At 37.0% G+C, this 24,650-nt stretch overlaps 1 protein-coding gene across 4 annotated transcripts in view; it reads right to left on the bottom strand.

The window, feature by feature from the left end:
- The window catches only part of CFAP91 (cilia and flagella associated protein 91), an 85,359-nt gene that overhangs the window by 46,103 nt on the left and 14,606 nt on the right, over positions 1-24,650 (bottom strand). For all 4 annotated transcript variants that reach the window (XR_007457492.1, XR_007457493.1, XM_049629422.1 and 1 more), the window contains exons 6-7: positions 16,074-16,255; positions 1,021-1,198 (exon numbers count right to left, since the gene is read on the bottom strand). Coding sequence is in view for 2 of the 4 variants with exons in the window: in XM_049629422.1 (XP_049485379.1) it covers positions 1,021-1,198; positions 16,074-16,255 (360 nt within the window). In the remaining 2 variants the exon portion in view is untranslated. The remainder of the gene's footprint in view (positions 1-1,020; positions 1,199-16,073; positions 16,256-24,650) is intronic.

The raw sequence follows: 24,650 nt of genomic DNA, 5'->3' as shown, positions 1-24,650 counted from the left end.
GCTCAGTCGGTTAAGCGTCCGACTTCAGCTCAGGTCACGATCTCACGGTCCATGAGTTCTAGCCCCAGGTCGGGCTCTGGGCTGATGGTCCAGAGCCTGGAGCCTGCTTCCAATTCTGTGTCTCCCTCTCTCTCTGCTCCTCTCCCGTTCATGCTCTGTCTCTCTCTGTCTCAAAAATAAAGAAACGTTAAAAAAAAAAAAAAAAACTACTGAAAAATTTAAATGCTCAAAATCTCTTTTTAGTTTACTATTGTTAGAAATAATTGGAACAAATATATGCTTGAATTAAAAGAAAAAAAATAAAAAGGGAAAAAGAACTAATATACGGTACAAGGCAGGTATACCTTTAACACATGTGAAAATAACCAGTTACAAAAGACCATATACTTCATGATTCTATGTATATGAAATTTCCAGTAAAGACAAATACAAAGATACAGAAAGTAGGTGAATATTTGTAAAGGATGGTGGAAGGGGGAAATGGAAAGTTTCTTTAACGTTTCTTTCTTGGAGTGAGGAAAGTGTTATAAAATTAGATAGTGATGATGGAGATACAACTCTGTGAATATAGTAAAGATGACTAAAATGTGCATTTTAAAATGGTGAACTCTAGGATAGGTGAACTGTATCTCAACAAAACTGTTAAAAAATAAAAATAAAAATAAAGAGTCAGTTTGAAAGACATTTGCAGAAAGCAGTGGGATTCTGAAATAGTCTAAATTAGATTTTTCCTAAAGAGAAAAGGGAAGAGAAGAATCATAGATGCTTTGAGGAATTGTTCAAATCTGTTAAGGGTTCCACGCTTCACTTTACACACAAACAGGGCATTATACACTTTTATGTTATTAGAGAGAAAATTATAGAGCTATTACTCCTGAGAGAACCAGCAACCCAATTTCCTATCTCTACAGGTGGAGGGTTGTTATAAACCCACATATTTGGGAAAATTCTTTACAGATAAAAAGTATTTACATTACTCCACCAGTGCAGGTGCAGATGTCTGGGTAATCTAGAACTTACTTTTCAATCTCCTGCTCTCTGAAGGCCCATTCCTTCCTCTCCATCGCATTCATCATCCTCCTCCTCTTCTCAAACTGGGAGGTGTCACTCAGACAGGGAAGAATGGCTTCCCAAGCACGCTTCTCCCGGGCACGTTCTATCATCTCAACTTCAGCTTGTCCTGCTGGGAGCCCTCGACCTGGATGGTGAAGCAAAGCAAGTTAGAAACACATGGACAAACTCATGTACCTTCCAGTATTTAATTTACTCCCTTTCAGTTCCTGTCCTTTTTAAATTCAAGGGTTAAGACAGGATGAAATGATATTGGGAAACATCCTCACACTGTGCTTCACAGCTTGTTATCTATCCCCTGTACTGCCTCTTGTTAGTTACTCAGCCAGAAGACATTTTAGTTACACATAACATGCTAGAGAGTATTTGAAGAATATTCTGTGACTACTGAACAATCATACCTTGGAATGCCCTATATTGGACAAATCAATATTTTGAAATGCAAAGAAATATCAAAGTAACTTACAGCTAGTAAGTGGCAGAAATCAGGATTTGAACATAGCAATCTGACCCTTGTGGTCTTATGTACTACTCTATACTTCCTCTCTATTAGAGAAATAAAACAAAAATGAACTGTACAGACAAGTTGACAGTTAATCACACTCAACAGTGAGGTTGAAAGCTTTTCCTCCAAGATCAGGAACAAAACAAGAGTCTACTCTTATCACTCCTATTCAACATAGTACCGGAAGTCCCACCCAGAGTAATCAGGCAAAAAAGAAATAAAAGCCAACCAAATCAAAAAGGAAGTAGTAAAATGGTCTCTATTTGCAGATAACATAATCTTAGATATAGAAAACTAAAGACTTTCAAAAATGGTTAGACTGACATACGAATTCTGTAAAGTTGCAGAATACAATATCAACATACAAAAATCAGTTGTATTTAAATCAGTTGTTCATTTAACAATGAACTACCTGAAAAAGAAATAAAGAACATAATCCCCTTTACAAAAATAACAGGAATAAATTTAGCCAAGGAGGTAAAAGATCTATATGCTAAGAACTATAAAACACTAATGAAAGAAATTGAAGATGACAAAAATAAATGGAAAAATATCCCATGTTCATGGATTGGAAGAATTAATATTGTTAAAATAGTCATACTATGCAAGGACATCCAAAGATTTGATATAATCCCTAACAAGGATCCCAATGACATTTTTCACAGAAATAGAAAAACAATCCTAAAATTCCTATGGAACCATAAAAGAACCCAAAGAGCCAAAGCAACCTTGAGAAAGAAAAAGGTTAAGGCATACTTTCTGGTTTCAAACTATATTACAAGACTACAGTAATCAAAACAGTATAGTACTAGCATAAAAATAAACACATAGACACAAAAAGAATCAAGAGCCCAGAAATAAACCCATACATAGTCTACTAATATTTGACAAGGAGGCCAAGAATACTCACTGGGGGAAAGATACCCTCTTCAATAAATGGTAATGGAAAAATAGGGTGTTCACATGCAAAAGAGTGAAACTGAACCCCTATCTTACACTAATCACAAAAATTAACTTGAAATGGATTAAAGACTTAAATGTAAAGCTCCTAGAAGAAAACATAGGAAGGAATCTTCTTGATGTTGGTCTTGGCAATGATTTTTTGGATATGACACCAAAAGTACAAGCAACAAAAGCAAATATAAATAAATGGGACTACATCAAACTAAAAGGCTTCTACACAGCAAAAGAAATGAGCAACAAAAGGAAAAGGCAACCTATGGAATGGGAGAAAATATTTTCAAACCATATATCTGATAAGGAGTTAATATCCTAAATACATTAGGAACTCCTACAAATCAATAGCAAAGAACAAAATAATGCAACTAAAAAATGGACAAATGACATGAATAGCCATTTTTCCAAAGAAGATATAAAAAAGGCCAGTAGGTACATGAAAGGTGCCCAACATCACTAATCATCAGGGAATTACAAAAGAAAAACATGAGATATCCTTTCACATCTGTTAGGATGGCTGTTTTCAAAAAGACAAGAGGTAACAAATGCTGACAAGGATGTGGAGAAAAGGGAACCCTAGCACACTATTGGCAGGAATGTAATTGATACAGTCGCTATGAAAAACAGTATGGAGGTTCCTCAAAAAGCTAGAAATATAGGTACCATATGATTCACTTCTGAGTATATATCTGAAGGAAATGAAATTACTATCTCAAAGAGATATCTGCACCTCCGTGTTCACTGCAGCATTTACAGATGCCAAGACATGGAAACAACTTAAGTGTCCATTAACACATGAATGTTATAAAAAATGATATATGTATAATTCCTAGATAACATATTAAATATAATAAACATAATATATATTGAATAAAATTAATATGTGATCAATTTTATATGTAATATAAAATATATAAAACTCAGCCATAAAAAAGGAAATCCTGCCATTTGCAACAACATGAATGATAATTTGAGGGCATTATGCTAAGTAAAATAAGTTAGACAGAAAAACACAAATACTGTATGATCTCACTTATATCTGGAATCTAACAAAACTGAAATTCCTAGAAACAGAGCATAGACTGATGGTTTCCAGGGGTGAGAGGCATGGGAGAAATGGGTGAAAATGGTCAAAGGGTACAAGCTTTCAGTTATTTGATGAATAAGTTCTGGAGATCTAATGTACAGCATGGTGACTATAGTTAACAATAATATACTATATACTTGAAAGCTGCCAAGAGAGTAGATCTTAAATGTTTTACACACACTAAAAAAACAATGGTACTATGTGAGGTAATAGGTGTGTTAACCAATCTTATTGTGGTAATCATTTTGCAAAAAATATGTATATAAAGTCATCATGTGGTGCGTCCTAAACTTGCACAATATGTCAATTATATCTCAGGAAAGCTGGGGGGAAAATGAACTATACATAAGTAACAATATGATAATCTTTTATTTAATATTTACATCCATGATATTTTACTGTATCATTCTGCAACTTGCTTTTTTACTCAACTTTGTTTTGGGGATGCTAGTCATACACAGAGACCTAACTGCATTCTTCCATTGTAGGACTCTACCACAATTTAAGCTATCTTCTCAAAAGTGATGTTTTAAGTTGCTTCTAATTTTTTGATTACACATAGTAACACTGCAACAAACATCCTTGTACTGGTCTCATTATGCCCATATGCAAATTTCTCTATGATTCTTAGAAAGGATCTTAACTTAAGTGTCCATTAGATGTCTAGGAGCAGCTAGATCATAAAATATCATCATTTAAAATTTTTCTGAATATTGCCAAATTTGCCTCCCAGAAGTATAATTTTGCTCAAGCCTTCTGAGAGTCCCCTGGTGCTCTCCCACAGCCCATGCTTCCTTCCTTCCTCCCACATTGTTTCTGCCGAATCTCAGTTGCTTTTTGTAGTCCTAACAAATACTTAGTAGTAGTTCACAGATTTTTTTTAAGTATCACTGAAAGTGCAATTTGTGGGAGTTGTGTTGTGCTTGTTGCTTTTGTATGATTTCTGGGAAGAAAAGGAAAGATGCTGATTTACATAGGCACAGCTATACTGGGATTACAGATTTGGTTTAGAATTGCTTGAAGGTATAAAATGTTTAGGGGAGAAATCCTATCTATTTAAGCATGACTCTCCCCATTTATAAACATGGTATGCCTCTCTTTTTATCAAATCTTTGTTCATGTGCTTAAGGAATAATTTACATTTTTCTCCATAATACTGTGCACATGTTTTTGTTAAATGATATTCCTAGGCACTTTGTTATTTGTCAATATTAAGAGTATGATATTTTCAATATTTCTACTTAGATATTGTTCATATATAGAAAAGTTACTGATCTTTGCATGTTGATTCTATATTCAGCTACCTTATTGAAATCAGGTTCTTAGTTCTGGTAATTTGTTACTTCATTCGATTTTCTAAATGAGTACATTGCGCAGAAAGATAGTTTTGCTTCTTATTTCTAATCTTCATGCCTCAATTTTTTCCTCTTACTGCAGTGACTCAGTATTTCTCAACTAAAGTGATATTACTGCCATATTGAGTAAAAAATTATTTCTTGTATGGGACTGCCAGATACAGCACAGGATGTTTAGTGTCCATGCCAGCCTACCTCCCAAAACCCATCTCGTGTGCTAAATACCAGGGGCACATCCTAATCATCATTACATTTAAAAATGCAGAGCAAGAACTTTCAGGGAGATAGCAGAGTAGGAAGATCCTAGGCTCGCCTCATCCCACAGATACAACTAAAGACACCCCCATCAGTGTAAATAACCAGAAAAACACTAAAGACTGGGAAAACAGACTCTCCACACATATGTTGAGAAGAGGCCACATCAAGGAGGCTAGGAAGGCAAAGACTTAGTGGAACCAAATAGACCCACATAACTGTCCACAAAAAGGAAGAATGAGGTGGGTACAGAGATAAATAAGCACCCCAGGCACAGGGGCCATGCACTGGGAAGACAAATCCCCAGAACATTTAGCTTTGAAAGCCAGAGAAGCCCAGCTTTGTGAGTTCTTAAAACCAATGGGGTTTAGCACCTGGAAGTTAAAAAGTCAATGGGCTCAGCTCTGGGAGAGCCCAGGGTGAGAAGAAACAGGAGTCCCTACTCTTAAAAAGACAGCATAACAAACAGTTCCACTGAGATACAGCACAGAAACAGCAATTTGAAAAACACCTGGGGTATCCAGGAGGTGGATTTGTTTACTAATCTCAGAGTTTGTACTGGAGGAGTAGGGATCTTTGGGAGACTTCTCTAGGAACAAAGAGGCTTACAGGAGCCATTTCCCATCCCCAGTGTGGATGTATGGACATCTGCCAGTACCAGCACACCAGGAATAATCTCCACCAACCTTGCTAACAGCACACCCTGCCCAACAGTCTTCTGCAGATCCACCCCCTCCAACCCAGCTGGCATCAGCAGAGTTGTCCCTGGCAGCTGCAAGTCCCCTCCCTGGAGACTGACACAGACCTTGCTGACAACACTCACTCTGATCCTGTGTCTCCTGTGGAACAACCCTCTGCAGGAGTCCATCCAAGGCTGGCATTGCACAAGCAACCCAAACACGGTCTACCACCACTCCAAGTGACTCTTGCCCCAGGGAGAGGGGATGATAACAACACACACCAGTCCAAATGCAGCCCTAGCAGTGGGCTAGGGACAGATTTCTGGACTGACTGCAGGCCCTGCCCACCAACAAAAGCATCTGAGGGGACAACACAGGGAGAGCACCTTGTAGTCTGGTGGTATTGCAGCTCTAGCAAACCCCTGGTCAGACTCAACTCAAGCTCAAGGAGACCCCTGACTAGCCAAATTACATCACAGGGACCAAGCCCTGCCCAAAACAGGCAAAGAGAGCCATTGCAATGGCTGGACTGAGGGCAAATATAACTCAGCCACAGCAGGGCACATGCAACACACCCCTGAAGTGCCAGGTTCTGGTAAACAGGAGACATTATACTGCAGGGCACTATAGGACCTTTTCTCCATACATCCAAGACTTTCAAGAGCAGATGTTGCTGACCTTCATAATACACAGAAAACAGACACAGAGAGTTAGACAAAATGAGGAGACAGACAAATATGTCCCAGATCAAAGGGCAGGACAAAGTCACAAGAAAGCTAAATGAAATGGAGATAAGCAATATGCCTGATAGAGAATTTAAAGTAATGGTCATAAACATACTCACTGAACTGGGACAAAAGTGAAGGATTCGGTGAGACCTTCAACAAAGAGACAAAAAATGTAAAAAAAAGAACCAATCAGAGATGAAGAATTCAATAACTGAAGTTAAAAATACACTAGAAGGGGAAAATAGTAGACTAGAGGAAACAGAAGAACAGATCAGTGACCTGGAGGACAGAGTAGTGGAAAGCAATCGAGCTCAACAGGAGAGAAAAAAATAATAATAATAAATGAAAATAGATTAAGGGAACTCAGCCACACCATCAAGTGTAATAACACTCATATTATAAGGATCCAAGAAGGATAAGATGGAGAAGAGGTGGGGAGAAAATTTTATTTGAGAAAATAACAGATGAAAACTTCCTGAATTTGGAGAAGGAAACAGAAATCCATTCAGGAGACACAGAGAGCCCCCAACAAAATCAACCCAAGGAGGGCCACACCATGGCGCATAGTAATTAAAATTGAAAAAAGTACTGATAAAGAATTTTAAAAGAAGAGAAAAAAAATTAGATACATACAAGAAAAACCACATAAGACAACTAGCTGACTTTTCAGCAGAAACACTGCAGTCCAGGAGGGAGTGGAATGATATATTCAAAGTGCTAAAAGAAAAAAACTTGCAACCAAGAATACTTTATTCAACAAAGCTATCATTCAGAATTGAAAGAGAGAGTTTGCCAGACAAACCAAAGTTAAAGAAATTCATGGCCACTAAACCAGATTTACACGAAATGTTAAAGGGGACTCTGTGAGTGTAAAGGAAAGACTGTAAGTAGGAGTAAGAAAAGTAGGAAGCACAAAAGCAGTAAAATTAAGTATATCTATAAAAATGAGTCAAATGATTCAAAACAAAAGGATATAAAATATGATACCATCTACCTAAAACATGGCAGGGGAAAGGAATAAAAATTTAGTGCTTTTAGAATGGGTTCAAACTTAAGTGACCATCAACTTAATATAGACTGCTATATGCATAAGGTGTTACATATAGACCTAAAGGTAACCGCAAATCAAAACCTGGTAACAGATATGCAAAAAATAAAGAAAAGGGAATCCAAGTATATCAACAAATAAAGCTAGCAAACCTTGAAAAAGGAGAACAAGAAAGGAACACAAAACTACAAAAACAACCATACAACTAACAAGATGGCAATAAGTACATACCTATCCAAAATTACCTTGAATGTAATGGGACTAAACACTCCAATCAAAAGACATAAAGTGACAGAATGGATACAAAAGCAAGGCCCATCTATATGCTGCCTATGAAAGACTCATTTCAGATTCAAAGACACATGCAGATTTGAAAGTGAAGAGATGCAAAAGCATTTATCATGCAAATGGAAGTGAAAAGAAAGCCGAGGTAGCAACACTTATATCAGACAAAATATACTTTAAAACAAAGACTGTAACAAGAGACAAAGAAGGAAAGTACATAATCATACATCCAACAAGATATAAGAATTGTATAAGGGAACCATCCAACAAGATATAGGGATTGTAAATATTTATGCACCCAACATAAAGACACCCAAATATATACAGCAGCTTAACAACAAACATAAAGGAAGTAATCAATAATAATACAATAATAGTAGGGTACTTTAACACCCCACTTACATCAATGGATAGATCATCCAAAGAGTAAATGAATAGGACACAGTGCTATGAATGACACATTAGACCACATGGATCTAACAGGCGTATTCCATCCTAAAACAGTGGAATACACATTCTTTTCAAGTGCACATGGAACATTCTATAGAATAGATCACACATTAGGTCACAAACAATTCTCAACAGGTTTGAAAAGACTGAAGTCATACCATACATCTTTTCCAACCACAACACTATGAAACCAGAAATCAACCACAAGACACACATACATGGAGGCTAAATAACAGGCTACTAAACAATAAATGGGTCAGCTAAGAAATCAAAGAGGAAATCAGAAAACACATGGAGACAAATGAAAGTGAAAACACTGTGGTCCAAAATCTTCAGGAGGCAGCAAAAGCTATTCTAAAAGGGAAGTTTATAGCAATTCAGGCCTACCTCAAGAAGTAAGAAAAATCTCAAATAAACCTAACCTTAAACCTAAAGGAGCTAGAAAAATAACAACAAACAAAACCCCAAACCAGTAGAAGGAAGGAAATCATGAAGATTAAGAGAAGAAATAAATAAAATAGAAACTTAAAAAACAAACAAACAATAGAACAGACCAATGAAACCAGGTCCTAGTTCTTTGAAAACAATCAACAAAATTAATAAACCTTTAGCCATACTCATAGGGAGAGACAGGGTGGGGGGACTCAGAAATACAAAATCAGAAATAAAAGTAGAGAAAAAAAAAACAACCAGCACCACAGAAATACCAAGGGTTATAAGAATATCATGAAAAATTATATGCCAAATTGGAGAACCTAGAAGAAATGGAAACATATAACCTCCCCAAACTGGATCAGAAAGAATTAAAAACTTGAACATACAGATCACCAGTATAGGAGATTGAATCAGCAACCAAAAAACTTTGACAAACAAAAGTCTAGCACCAGACAGCTTCACAAGTACATTCTACCACACATTTAAAAAAGACTTAATATCTATTCTTCTCAAACTATTCCAAAAAAATAGAAGAGGAAAGAAAGCTTCCAAATTCATTCTATAAGGTTAACGGTACCCTGATACCAAAACCAGATAAAGGCACTACAAAAGGAGAGAGACTCTGAGAGACTGAAAGGGGTGGGGGGGGGGGGCGGGCGGAGAACGAACTACAGGCCAATATCTCTAATGAACATAGATACAAAATCCTCAATCAAATATTAGCAAACCAAATCGAACAAATCATTCACCACAATCAAGTGGAATTTCTTCCTGTGATGGAGGGTGGTTCAGTATTTGAAAATCAATCAATATCAAATCAACATCACATTAACAGAAAAGTATAAAAACTATATGATCATTTATCATTTCAACAGATATAATAAAAGCATTTGACAAAGTACAACATCCATTCATTATAAAAACCCTCAACAAAGTAGGTTTAGAGGGAACATACCTCAACATAATAAAGGCCATATATGGAAAACCCATTGCTGAAATCATACTCAATGGTGAAAAACTAAGAGCTTTTCCCCCAAGATCAGGAATAAGACAAAGATGTCCACTCTCACCACTTTTACTCACCATAATACTGAAAGACCTAGCCACAGCAAAAAGAAATAAGAGGCACCCAAATTGGTAGGAAAGAAGTAAAACTTTCACTAGTTGCAGTTGACAAGATATTATATAGAGAAAACCCTAAAGACTCCACCAAAAAACTAGAACACATAAATTAATTCAGTAAGGTCGCAAAATATAAAATCAATATATAAAAATCTGTTGCATTTCTATACACTAAATTATTAGTATAGCAGAAAGAGAAATTCAGAAAACAGTTCCATTTACAATTTCAGTAAAAAGAATAAAATATCTAGAAATAACCAACAATGTAAAAGACCTCTACTCTGAATATTATGAAACACTGATGAGGGGCACCTAGGTGGCTCAGTGAGTTGAGTGTCTGACTTTGGCTCAGGTCATGATCTCACGGTTCATGAGTTTGAGCCCCACATGGTGCTCTCTGCTGTCAGCACAGAGACCACTTTGAATCCTCTGACCCTATCTCTCTGCCCCTCCCCTACTCGTGCTCGCTCTCTCTCTCTCTCTCAAAAATAAACATTTAAAACACTGACGAGAGAAACTGAAGATGACACAAATGGAAAGACAGTCCATGCTGATGGATTGTGAGAACAAATAATTGTTAAAATGTCCATACTACACAAAGCAATCTACAGATTTAATGCAATTTCTATCAAAATACCAATGGCATTTTTCACAGAACTAGAACAAATAATCCTAAAATTTATATGGAACCATAAAAGACTCCAAAGAGCCAAAGCAATTTAAAGAAAAAGAACAAAACTGGAGGTGTCACAATCCCAGAATTCAAGATATACTACAAAGCTGTAGTTATCAAAACAGTATGGTACTGGCACAAAAACAGACCCATAGATCAACAGAACAGAATAGAAAGCCCAGAAATAAACTCACAGTTATATGGTCAACTAATTTTCCATAAAGGAGGCAAGAGTATACACTGGGAAAAAGACAGTCTCCTCAACAAATGGTATTGGGAAAATTGAACAGCTACATTCAAAAGAATGAAACTGGACCACTTTCTTACACCATACACAAAAATACACTCAAAATGGATTAAGGACCTACATGTAAAACCATAAAAACCCTAGAAGAGAACACAAGCAGTAATTTCTCTGACAGTGGTTACAGCAATATTTTTCTAGATATGTCTCTTGAGGCAAGAAAAACAAAAGCAAAAATAAAACTACTGGGACTACATCAAAATAAGAAGCTTCTGGAGTGCCTGGGTGGCTCAATTGCTTGAGCGTCTGACTTTGGCTCAGGTAATGATCTCATGGTTTGTGAGTTGGAACCCCATGTTGGACTCTGCACTGACACAGAGCCTGCTTGGGATTCTTGCTCTCTCCTCTCTCTTTCTGCTTCTCCACCACTCACACTTTCTCTCTTTCTCAGAACACATAATCTTTAAAAAAGAAAAATAAGAAGCTTCTGCACAGCAAAGCAACTAACAGAACTTAAAGACAACCTACTGAGTGAGAGAAGGTATTTACAAATGACCTATCCAATAAAGGGTTAGGGTGTCCAAAACATATAAAGAACTTATATAAGTCAACACCAAAAACACATATAATCCAATTAAAAATGGACACAGAAGACATGAACAGACATTTCTCCAAAGAAGACATACAGATGGCCAACAGACACATGAAAAGATGCTTAGCATCACTGATCATCAGGGAAATGTAAATCAAAACCACAAGGAGATATCACCTCACACTTGTCAGAATGGCTAAAATAAACAAGAAGCAAGTGTTGGCAAAGATGTGGAGAAAAAGGAACACTCATGCACTGTTGGTGGGAATGCAAACTTCTGTGAAAACTGTGGAAGACAGTGTGTGTTTCCTTAAATAATGAAAACTAGAATTACCATATGATACTGGGTATTTACCTGAAGAACAAAAAAGCACTAATTTCAAAAGGTATATGTGCCCCTTTGTTTACAGCAGCAATGTTTATAGTAGGCAAATTATGGAAGCAACCCAAGTGTCCATCCACAGATGAATGGATAAAGAAATGGTGTGTGTGTGTGTGTGTGTGTGTGTGTGTGTGTGTATAAACATACACATACACACATACAAGAAATGGTGTACACACACACACACACACACACACACACACACACACACAATGGAATGTTGCTCAGCCATAAAAAAGAATGAAATCTTATCATTTGCAATAACATGAATAGAGCTAGACAGCATAATGCTAAGTGAAATAAGTCAGAGAAAGACAAATGGCATATGATTTCACTCCTATGTGGAATTTAAGAACCAAAACAAACCAATAAAGAAGAGACAAACAAAAAAGACTCTCAACTATAGAGAACAAACTAGTGGTTACTAGCTGGGAGGTTAGTGGGGAGGATAGGTGAAACAAGTGAAGAGGATTAAGGAGTACACTTAATCATGATGAATGCTGAGTAATGTATAGAGTTATTGAATTGAATCACTATATTATACATCTGAAACTAATAGAGCACTGTTAATTATACTGGAATTAAAAAAATTTTTAACTTTTTCCAAAAATTATAGTGCAACAGCAGGACAGTACAGATGAGTATGGCTGTTTTCTAATAAAAACTCTTTACAGTCACTGAAATTTTAATTTCTATAAATTTCACATGTTACAAAATACAAAAATTTTTCATCCATTTTAAAATGTAAAAATCGGGGCACCTGGGTGGCTCAGTCGGTTAAGCGTCCGACTTCAGCTCAGGTCAAGATCTCGCGGTCCGTGAGTCCGTGAGTTCGAGCCCCGCGTGGGGCTCTGGGCTGATGGCTCAGAGCCTGGAGCCTGCCTCTGATTCTGTGTCTCCCTCTCTCTCTGCCCCTCCCCCGTTCATGCTCTGTCTCTCTCTGTCTCAAAAATAAATAAAATGTTAAAAAAATATATATATAAAATGTAAAAATCATCCTTAGCATCCAAGCTATATTAAAAAAAAAGCAATAGGCCAATTTGATCTGTGGACCACAGTTTGCCAATATTGACCTAGAATTTTAGTACTTGCTTCTTTTTTTAAAAAATTATTTTTAGAAACTCGACATCTAAAATTTTTAATTATATATTTTTCTCTTTTTTTGTTCATCATGTTCTTAAACCCTGCTTCTTCTTTTTGAGATCATTTTTCTTCTAATTGAAGTATATCCTTTAATCTTCTTTTATTCAGACTGATAGCTAACATTTACAGATGCTTATTTATATGTGAAGCACTGGTCTAATAAGTACCTTACATAAATGAATTTGCTTCATCTATACAATATCCTATGGCATAGATCCTAGGAAATGTCCTATCCCATGAAAAGTCTTTATTTCACCTTCACTCCTGAATAATAGCTTGGCTGGTGAAAGAATTCTAGATTTGCAATTCTTTTCCCACAGCACTTTAAAAATAATACTATAAAATGTCAATCTGGTGTTTGTCCCTTTGTAGGTAATCTGACTTTTCTCTCCAATAGCTTTTTCAATGTCTTCTTTTTCCTTGATTTATAGGTATGAATTTTTAAAAATTTATCCCAGTTGGTCCTCAATAAAATTTTTCAACCGGTGGGCTTACATCTTTCTTCAAGTCTGGGAAATTCTCAGCCATTATCTTTTCTTGCATTGCTTCTCTACCACTCTCTCTTTCAATTTCTGGATCTTATAATCTAATCCCCCAAGGCTCTTACCTTTTTTTTTCTTTTTGAAATCTTATTGTACTTTTGCATGTTGCATTCTGGAATACTTGTTCATTTAATCATTCATTTCACTAATTTGTTCTTCAGCTCTGCCTAGTTTACTACTGAGTTCATTTTATTTCAAACTTCATAGTTTTCCTTTCCAGTGATTCCAACTGATTCTTTTTTCATAGCTCACACTTTTGTTTTCATGTTCCTCCCCCTGTTTATCTCTTTGAGGATATAAAAAGTACTTCCTAAGTCCTTTTCAGATTGTTCCATTTGCTCTGTTTGCTCAAGAAATCATTCTTTCTGGTTTTTTTCTTTTTTTGATCACTACTGGTGTCTGTGTTCTTTAGATGCTTTGTGATTCTTGGGTTGAGATCATCTGTAGATTTCTCTCATGAGTACCCTGGGCAGTAGCACTCTTTGACCTGGACAGAGAGACAGCTCCCCAGCCTCATTCTTCAGAGCCCTACCCAGCATCATAGTTCAACAGACTATGCCCACCTGGAGCTACTCTACTCTTAGAGACCCTGGAATTCCTTAAACAAATGGCCCAAGCCTGCTTCCAAAATCTACATGGACCTCTTCCCAGGATTCAGACTCCTGAGGGCAGACTATATGCTGTTGTTTGTTCACCCTTAAGCCCAAGGGGTGGCCAAGTGGCAGGGATGTGTACATTGAGATTGGAAAAACCAGGTAAGGTGATCACATGCACACATGACAGGCCCCTCGTGATGTAGAACAGCCAGAGAAAAAGGCAAGCCACAGGCAGCCTCTCCCCTTGCTGCCACCTTCCACCAAAGAATCCCAAGGAATCTAAGAATTTTAAACTTGTCCTTTCAACTTATTATAAAGATATATTTGTAAAAAACACAGAACATATTTTACTTAACAAATATTAACTTGATTTATAATTTTTAAACATCTATACATATAGTATGTAGGCCTCCATTTAAACTGCTACTCAGGGCCTCACAAATGAGGGGGCAGGCCAGACTCATAGTGGTTTTTATTGACACTTCAACCTCTGTGTTGGAAGGCACTAGGCTTCAGTACCACCTGTGGGCAAGAGAAAAGTCTTGCCTCCTCTAGTCCAGGCAGGTAACTTGGATCTAGCTCCCCACCATTCCCAATCCCGGCTCACCATCATAGATTCCCAGCTATTTCTTTCTTTTAGGAAGTAATCTCCACTTCTGACGTATGGAAATTTTTTACCTTTTTTAAAAAAAGTGTGGTTATGCGCTTATTAGTGTGTGTGTATTTTAGGTGCTCAGAGCAGAAGGGAAAGGTTTCAGCATATTTTTAATCTGCCATCTACGCCTGAAAGTAGAGCCCCTGCTATAAAGTATGGAAGTCAAGAATGCTTCATCTGATATCATAAGGTGAGCCAAGAAACAAGAATCAAAACTAGAGCTCAGACATGGAAGTCTTCATTGCCTATGACACAGACTTGATCACAGCAAACCATCACAGCTGGGAAACAAAAGTAATCTCATTTTAATAAAAATCATAATAGTGTACCAACTATCTCCACAACCTGGGAGGAGGTGGCCTCTCTGGTCCTCAGTTTCCCAGCTACAATCAAGTGAGTTCAATAAGCTAATGTCTAGTCATTCATAAAAGCCCCTTTTCTTATTAATTTTTCTAATTTCACATTATATAGGCCTAGGTCAGATTTTAATACCATCAAAGAGTGACTTTCTGAGCCTGAACTATATTAGCATTTCAGAGATAATATCAAAAGAAACCATCGAGGTGCTTGGGTGGCTCAGTCAGTTAAGCGTCCAACTTCAGCTCAGTCATGACCTCACAGTTTGTAAGTTCAAGCCCCACATTGGCCTCTATGTGACAGCTCAGAGCCTGGAACCTGCTTCAGATTCTGTGTCTCCCTCTCTCTCTGCCCCTCCCCTGCTCTCTCTCTCTCTCTCTCCCTCTCAAAAATAAATAATAAACATTTTTTTTTTAAATTTAAAAAAAGAAATCATCCAAACTGTCCAATAGGGTATGTAAGAGAGCTTTGGTAAATTGCAAGATATTTTGTCAAAGTAAGATAATATTGTTACATATGGTGGAATATACATTCAGTATTATACACTCAAAAAAGGTTTATGTGTAAAGGAGTAAGGACTGTTCAATGAAAAGGAACTGATTCACTAGGAAAAACTGAGAACAGGGAGGTGAGTAGTCAGCAAAGCAACCACAAAATTAAGCCAAAATAAAACTTCAGTCTTCAGGGATAAAGTATAATAAGCCTCCTTGCAATGAAAACGGCATACCTCTCTTTGAACAAAAGTATCAGAAAACGTATGAGTCTATGAAGTAGCTCTGTTGAGCAAGACATTTTAAATAGCAACACTTTATACCATAGTTGCTTCTAAGTACATCATTTCCAGCAACTCAATAGCATGCATGGTTATCAAGACAGGCATCTACAAATATCCAAGACAATTACCAACTCACCCCAAGTAAGAGTAGCCAGGGTCAAGAGCTCAGGGATTGACTCCTGACATACTACATATTCTGGAGAATATGGATCTGTTTGAACTTCAGCATCCCGATAATCAGTCTGAGTGCCCACAGTACACTTTGAAGGGATCGGTGGGTACTTAGCAGAAGTACGAGGAAAAGTATATGGCTCTGTCCTAAAAGGGAAAATTATTTTAAAAATTAAAACCTGATCCAATCACTTACAATACTACATAGTCAGGCAGAAATGAATCCTTAGCTTCACTAAGCCTATGCCCCCTTTAAACATGCACAAATTCATGCACCCAGTGTAACCAGGACTGTGGCCAATTATCTTGAGTGAACTGCCTTGCTATTCTCACCTCTGCCAAGAAACTGAAGGGATATAAATGCCCAGGTCTATTCATAAAAGTGCCTGTTCATCTGTATATCATTGGGCAGGGTTGAACATAGAGTTATAAAAGGTGGATTCTAGCTTGTCATACAGTTACTTCTGAACATGTTTAGAATTGCTACTTCCTAGTTTCTTTCTGCTCTGCTTGTAGTTACACATCCAATTTTAGCTGTTTCCCTCTAGAAATACAGGAACAGAGAAAAAAGAAGAGATTCTTTCTGAATTTTTAAAAAATAAGGCTCTTTCTAGATGGACAATTCAATAATTAATGCTGGGATCACTTGGTTAATTATGGAATAGTTATCTCATCCCTTAGACAAAAATTAATTCCAGATATTTTAAAGCATTTAATGTAAAAATGAGACTATAAAAGTAATAGGAAACATGAGTAAATATACCATCTTTGAGTGAAAGTGTTTCTCAGCATGGCTCAAAAGCCAGAGACTATAAAAGGAAGTGATCAATAGAATTAAGGTTAAGTTGAAACTTCTACACCTCAAAATGTCATAAACAAATTTAAAATATGAATGGCACACTTAGGAATATGTTTTACAACATATATGATAAAAGTTAAATAGCCTTTCTACACAAAAAGTCCTTATAAATCAATGACAGTCAAATACCAAAAGAAAAAATGGGTAAAGGACAATTCACAAAACAAAAAGTAAAACTTCTAACACATGAAAAATTAATGAATATAACTAGTAATCAAAGAAAAATAAAGTAAAACAGCAAGATGATATTTTATTACATCACATAAGCAAAGACTGAGAAGACTGAAAATACCTAGCATTGACAAAGTTGTGAAGAAACAGGCATTCTCATAAACTGTTGACTGAAATACAAATAGACACAACCTAACTAGAAGGTAACTTATCGATCTAACCTTTATCTGACAGGTTATCTTATCCAACCTTTAAAAATACCCTTTTGGGGGCATGTGGGTGGCTCAGTCAGTTAAGCATCTGACTCAGTTTTGGTTCAGGTTGTGATTTTGCGGTTCAGGAGTTTGAGCCCCACATGAGCTCAAGCTTGGGATTCTCTCTCTCCGTCTCTCTCTGCCCCTCACCAGCTTGTACTCTCCCTCTCTCTCTCAAAATAAATAAACTTAAAAAGAAAAAAAAAAACAACCTTTGTCCCAGCAACTGCACTCCTAGGAATTTATTCTAGAAAATAACTGGACAAGTGTACAGAGATAAATACAAATATGTTCATAAAGTCTCACGTGTAAGAGTAAAAAATTACAAACTCTTTTTAATAGCCAATTAAAAAATGGTTACAACTGAGGTTATTAGGCATCAACCTTGGATCCATTATTTTCATCTTATTTTTTTATTCTGGCTTTTTAATTTATTTTTTGGTTTAGTTATTTATTTTGAGAGACAGAGAGTGAGCACATGAGCAAGCAGAGGAGGGGCAGAGAGAGAGAATCCCAAGCAGGCTCTGTGGTGTCAGCATGGAGCTTGATGCAGGGCTCAGTCTCAGGAACCATGAGATCATGACCTGATCTGGCTCTTTTTAAGTACAGAAAAAAATTTTTAGTTGATTCATTTAAACATATGCCTACTCTTATACATAATTTTTGTAACAAAACATACGATAGTACATATGCTTTAATGTTTTAGTGCAGTGCTTTTTTCCTTTACTTTTGAGTTAGCTTCCCTCAATATCTTTTCCTCCCTAACACCCACAGTAGTACCCTCTCTGTATATCCTAGATCTAGAATATATTCTTGAATTATCCTTGAATCTTGCTGTATTTTTACCCACTCTTATTCTTCTACACTCACACAAATACACACATGTAGAGTGTTATTTTATTGTTTTGCTAACATGGAATCTTATTATGAATACCTTTTTGCATGTTGCTTTTTTAACTAAACCATACTTCATGGAAATCTTTCTAATGTATTCATGTGGGTCTTTTTCAAGAAAAATCAAACTTAAATGATCACCATGAATAGAAAAACTACTTCAAAAAATATGGCATGCTTATAATGAAATTTATGCAGCTATTAAAAGTAACAATGAAATCTGTATTTATGAACATACAAAAATGTCCATGATTCAATGTAAAATAGAAAAAAAGGGCACTATGAAGCAGTATGTACAACAGGAGTACATTATTTTTATTTAAAACCCGTGTTTTGTGCATAGAAAATGCCTAGATGGATATACAATAAAGTAACAATTATTTCTGGATAGTAGGATTACAGATTTTTTTCATATTTATAGTTTTCTAAATTCTCTTTTTTTTTTTAACCTGGACATGTATTACTATTAAAATGAGGAAAAAAACAACATAGCTATTTCCATTTAAAAGAATATGTTTTCTAGTTGGTAAAAGAATTAGTTAAATTACATAAACAAAAAACTATAACAGCAAAAAAGAGGAATTTCCATTTTAAAAAACAGTCAAAGGTAATGAGAGGTGTTTATATATAAGCAAAACATATACAGCTTAGCTCTTAAAAAAATGCATTTCAAATGAGCTAGAAAGTGGTACCTATTTGGAGGTTCAACCTGTAATGAAATAGTACTTTTTTTTAAAATAGTACTTTAATTTGTTATTAATGCTGAATTCTAATGGTATGGAAATAATTTTTTTAGCAGCTGCTATGAATTTCTAAAATATGTAGATAATTTAAGTGTTTATAATTTCTTACGTTTTCAGCAGAAATTATTCTACTATAAAAATTCTTGTTGAGGAAATAACTTCAAATCAGGTTTATATCATCCCAGATCTTATGCATATTATTATATAATACCATTAGTTTGAATCAAAAGAATAAATTGTTTTCTGAATTAAAAATTACATATTTGAGCCATCTGATCAAGTATGCTAGGATAAGACCTAATGAGGGACACCTGGGTGGCTCAGTCAGTTAAGCGTCCAACTCCTGATCTTGGCTGAGGTCATGATCTCAGGGTTTGTGACAGCACAGAGCCAGTTTGGGGTTCTCTCTCTCCCTCTCTCTGCCCCTCCCCCACTAGCACGCACGCTCTCTCTCTCTCAAAATAAATGAATACACAACAACAACAACAAATAAAATTCATGAATCCTTCCGACTAAGCTTTATGGTGACTTAAGACCTTTGTAGGTGGGTCAAAGGAGAGGATGCAAAGGGGGAATGCTACTTTGACAGAAGTCCTATAATAACTTAATACAGTTTCTTTCCTAACTACCACATAGGCACCAGGAGCACGGACTATCTGCCATACCTGTAGTCTTCTAGATTTTCCCTTCCAGCCCAATGAAACTAAACACAAAGAGGGGTTTCACAAAGTAGCAAATCCTGTTCTGTAATTCTGTAAACTTAGACTTAATTTTTTCAGGGGCACCTGGATGGTTCAGTAGGTTGGGCTTCTGACTTTTGCTCAGGTCATGATCTCACAGTTCATGAGTTCGAGCCCTGCATCAGGATCTGTGCTGGCAACTCAGAGCCTAGAGCCTGCCTTGGATTCTTCTCCCTCTCTCTCTGACCCTCCCCCACTCGTGCTCTGCCTCCTCTCACTCGCTCTCAAAAATGAATAAACATAAAAAAAAAAAAAACTAAGGAACCTAAATTTACACATCATAATCATCCTACAGTGTACATTAGAGTTCACTCTTTGGTGTTATACATTCTATGGGTTGGACAAATCCTTATGTATATATGTATACATATATAACATGTATCCACCATTATAGGATCATACAGAGCATTTTCCCCACCCTAAAAATCTTCTGTGCTCCTTCTATTCATCCATGCCCCTCAACCCCCTGACAATAAATGATCCTTTTATAATCTCCATAGTTTTGCCTTTTCCAGAATGTCACACAGTTGAAATCATACAGTATATAGCCTTTCCTGATTGGCTTCTTTCACCAGTGATATGTATTTAAGATTTCTTTTTCATTTCTTTTCATGTCTTGAAAGCTCATTTCTTTTTAGTGATGAATAATATATTACATTGTCTCCAAGTACCCTAGTTTTGTTTTTTTCCCCCTCATCTCTGTATTTTGTAAATTTTACTACAATATGTCTTGGTGCTGGCCTGCTTTTCTTGATTTTGATGGCAGTTCTCTGTGGCCCCTAGATTTGGAGGTCTGTTTCCTTCCCTAGATGAGGGATGTTTTCAGCTATAATTTCCTCAAACAGACTTTCTCCTCCTTTTTGCCTCTCTTCTTCTTCTGGGACTCTTTATGATATGAACGTTATTATGCTTTATGGAGTTGCTAAGTTCCCTAAGCCTACTTTCATGATCCAATACTTTTCTTTCCCTCTTCTTTTCAGCTTTATTATTTTCCATAATATTGTCGTCTATATCACTGATTCATTCCTCTGCTTCATCCATCCTTGTTGTCAATACATCAAGTCAGTTTTGCATCTTGGTTATAGTAGTTTTTATCTTGACCTGACTAGTTTTTAGGTCTTTCAACCTCTGTGGTAATAGACTCTCTGATGTCTTTATGCTTTTCTAAAGCCCAGCTAGTATCCTTATGATTGTTGTTTTAAAGTCTAGATCAGGTATATTACTTATATCTGTTTTGATTAGATCCCTGGCCATGACCTTTTCTCGTTCTTTCTTTTGGGATGAATTCTTCCATTTTGGCATTTTGTCTAAGTCTCTGTTAGGAAAGCCTGTTATATTTTCTGCTCCTGAGAGTAATGGCTTTATGAAGCAGAGGTCATATACTGTCCAGGACCTGGCACTTCAGAAAGTGTCTCTGGTGTATGCTGTGTGCTCTCTGCTTCTGTCTTTTGGCTGCTCTTTCTCTCAGGTCAGTCCTCTATAGAGTTTCTCCTTGCCTATAGTGGGAAGTATTTGGACTTTGGCCAGAGTGTGGCAAGTTTTAACTAGGTGTGCTCTGGTCTGTTTGTTAAGAGAGACCTGATGTTATTTCTACTAGTAGTGAAGCTTTGCAGCACTCTATGATCAGTAGATTTGGTGCATGTGAGGGGTTTGTGCTGGTCTTTGGGTGGGAGGGTCCTCCTGCTCTGATTCTCAAAAACATTTCCTAGTAAAGAAGCACCTGCAGAATGCAGCAGGGCGGGGCTTGGTATAAGTGTTTTAGGCCACCACTATTGGTGCTGTGTTGCTTACTGAAGTTAGTTTATGCTGAGGAGCAGGGAAGGGAAATGGTGCCAGCCCTCTCCCTCATCCTGGAGTGGGAGTTCACACCCACTGGTCTCTGGGAAGCCATCACAGAAGAGCGAACAATCTCCCCTCACGTGTCTCAGGTGTCCCTCAGATCCTTGCCTTCACCCTGTCTGTCCAAGTCATCTGCCCACCCAGCAGTGCAGTGTACCTGGGTTTTATCCCAGGCAGGCCAATTGAGTTTTAAAACTCCAAACTTTAGGGACATGGCATGGTACAGACCCATGCTGGTCCTCTAGGGGTGGGTCTTGTCACACTGGGGCTGGTGCAGGTTTGTCCCTAAAGAGCAGCTGCACCAACACATAGGAACTTGGAGTTTGGAATAAAGTGCAGCAAAAAGCCAGTGTCCAGGTCAGCTGCCTGCAGCCGGTGTCCCTGTGCCTATGCTTATGGGCAGGGGAGCATAATGGCACCTGCTGGTTCTTTTGTCACCAGAGAGGCAATGCCACTTCTCCCAGATGCACTCCAAGAAGGGGGAACCACCTCTTCCAGTGTGTCTGAGGGAATCCTCAGTTCGCACAGTCTGCTTCCAGGCTCTCCTCCCTCCTTCTCCCCAGGAGCACTGCCTCACCTGCCAGATTCCATATCAGCCATGGCAGGAAACTCTAAAACTTCAGTCTTTGAACTCTATTGGTTATAAAAACTATGATAATTAGCCTTTTTCATTTCCACAGTCAATGGCTTTGCGGAAATATTTTCCTTGTGGAATCCCTTATGCAACACTCACTCTCTTTCTCTCACCTCTCTCCATGATCAAGGCTCCCTCCCCTCCACAATCCTTTTCTCCCCCAAATCACATCTCTGCACCTGCTACCTTCCATGATGTGACTTCTTCTCTCCCTCTAGTTGTGCAGTTTGTTCTGCCAGTCCTCAGATTTCTCGGGTGTTCAGAATGATTTGATATTTATCTATGTTCAAGGAAGAGTCAAGCCTAGGGTCCTCCTACTACTCTGCCATCATAGCTCAAAAAACCAGAGGTTTTTAATTAATGAAGTCCAGATTATCCATCATTTCTTTTTTTTTTAATTTTTAATGTTTATTTTTGAAAGAGAGAGAATGTGCATGCAAGTGAAGTAGGGGCAGAAAGAGAGGGAGACAGAGGATCCAAAGCAGGCTCTGCACTGACAGTAGAGAGCCTGATGTGGGGCTTGAACTCATGAACTGTGAGATCATGGCCTGAGCCAAAGTAGGACACTTAACTGACTGACCCACCTGGGCAACCCTCCATCATTTCTTAAAAGGATTGTACCTTTGGTGTTATAGCTAAAAAGTCATTGCTGTACCCAAAGTCATCTAGGATTTTTCCTATGTTATCTTCTAAAAGTTTTACAGTTTTGCAGTCTACATTGAGATCTGTGATCCATTTTGAATTAATTTTTGTGAAGGGTGTAAGTTCTGTGTCTGGATTCCTTTTTGTTATTTTGTTTTTTTGCATGTGGATGTCCAGTTGTCCCAGCACCATTTGTTGAAAAGACTACCTTTACTCCATTAGATTGCCTTTGTTCTTTTTGTCAAAGATTAGTTGATTATATTTATGTGGGCTATATCTGGCTCTCTGTTCTAGTTCACTGATCTTTTTGTCTATTCTTTCCCCAATACCACTCTGTCTTGATTACTATGGCTTAATAGTAGGTCTTGATGTCAGGTAGTGTCAGTCCTCCAACTTTGTTCTTCTCCTTCAATATTGTGTTGGCTATTCTGGGGCTCTTGCCTCTTCATATAAGTTCTAAAATCAGTTTGTTGAAATCCATAAAATAGCTTTCAGGGATTTTGATTGAGATTACATTAAATCTATAAATCAGGTTGGGAAAACCGAACATCTTGACAATATTGAGTCTTCTCATCCATGAACATGGAATACCTCTCCATTTATTTATTCTTTTATTTCTTTATCGAAGTTTCAGTGTTCCCCATATAGATCTTGTATATATCTTGTTTAGTTTATACCTAAATATCCCATTTTTTATAGTAGTGTAAATGGTTTTGTATTTTTAAATTTAAATCCCACTTGTTCATTGGTGATATATAGAAAGGAATTGACTTCTGTATATGAACCTTGTATCCTACAGCCTTACTATAATCACTTATTAGTTCTAGGTTTTTTTAGCCCTTTCTTTCTGATTGTCTACATAGATGAACATGGCATCTGCTAACAAAGAGATTTCTTCTTTCCCAATCTGTATAACTTTTATTTCCTTTTCTTATCTTACTGCATTAGCTAGGACTTCTATGATGTTGAAAAGGAGGGGTGAGAGGGGCCATCCCTGCCTTGTTCCTGATCTTAGGGGAAAAGCTCCAAATTTCTCACCATTAAGTATGTTGTAGTTTTTTTGTACATGTTCTTTATCAAGTTGAGGATGTTTCCCTCTATTCCTAGTTTACTCAGCTTTTATCATGAATGGGCACTGGGTATTTCAAATACTTTTTCTGCCTCTATCAATTTGGTCATGTGATTTTTCTTGTTCAGCTTGTTGATATGACAGATGACACTAATTGATTTCCAAATGCTGAACCAGCTTTGCAAATCTGGACAATCTTACATGGTCATAGTGCTTGGTCATTTGCTAACATTTGGTTGAGGATATCTGTGCCTATGTTCATGAGAGATAATGGTCTGTAGCTTTCTTTTAATGTCTTTGTCTGATTTTGGCATTTGAATAATGCTGACCGCATAAAGTTAGAAAGTATTCTCTCTGCTTCTATTATCTAAAGAGATTGCAGACAATGGTATCATTTCTTAAGTGTTTGGTAGAATTCACCAGTAGATCCATCTGGTTCTGGTGCTTTATGTTTTGGAATGTTAGTACTTATTGATTCGATTTCTTTGATACAGGTCTATTTACATTGCCAATTTTCTCTTGTGTGAGTTTTGACAAGTTGTGTCTTTCAAGTGATTAGCTTTTCATCTAGGTTATCAAATTTGCAAGCATAGAGTTATTCATAGTATTCCCTTATTATCTTTTTTTCATAGTAACCATCTTTATTTTCTTTTTAAAATTTTTATTTTATTATTCTCAGATCAGTTAACGTACTGTG

This window comes from Panthera uncia, chromosome C2, assembly GCF_023721935.1.
Source record: "Panthera uncia isolate 11264 chromosome C2, Puncia_PCG_1.0, whole genome shotgun sequence".
In the NCBI taxonomy this organism is placed as follows: domain Eukaryota; kingdom Metazoa; phylum Chordata; class Mammalia; order Carnivora; family Felidae; genus Panthera; species Panthera uncia.
This window is presented reverse-complemented; position numbering and strand designations above follow the sequence as displayed.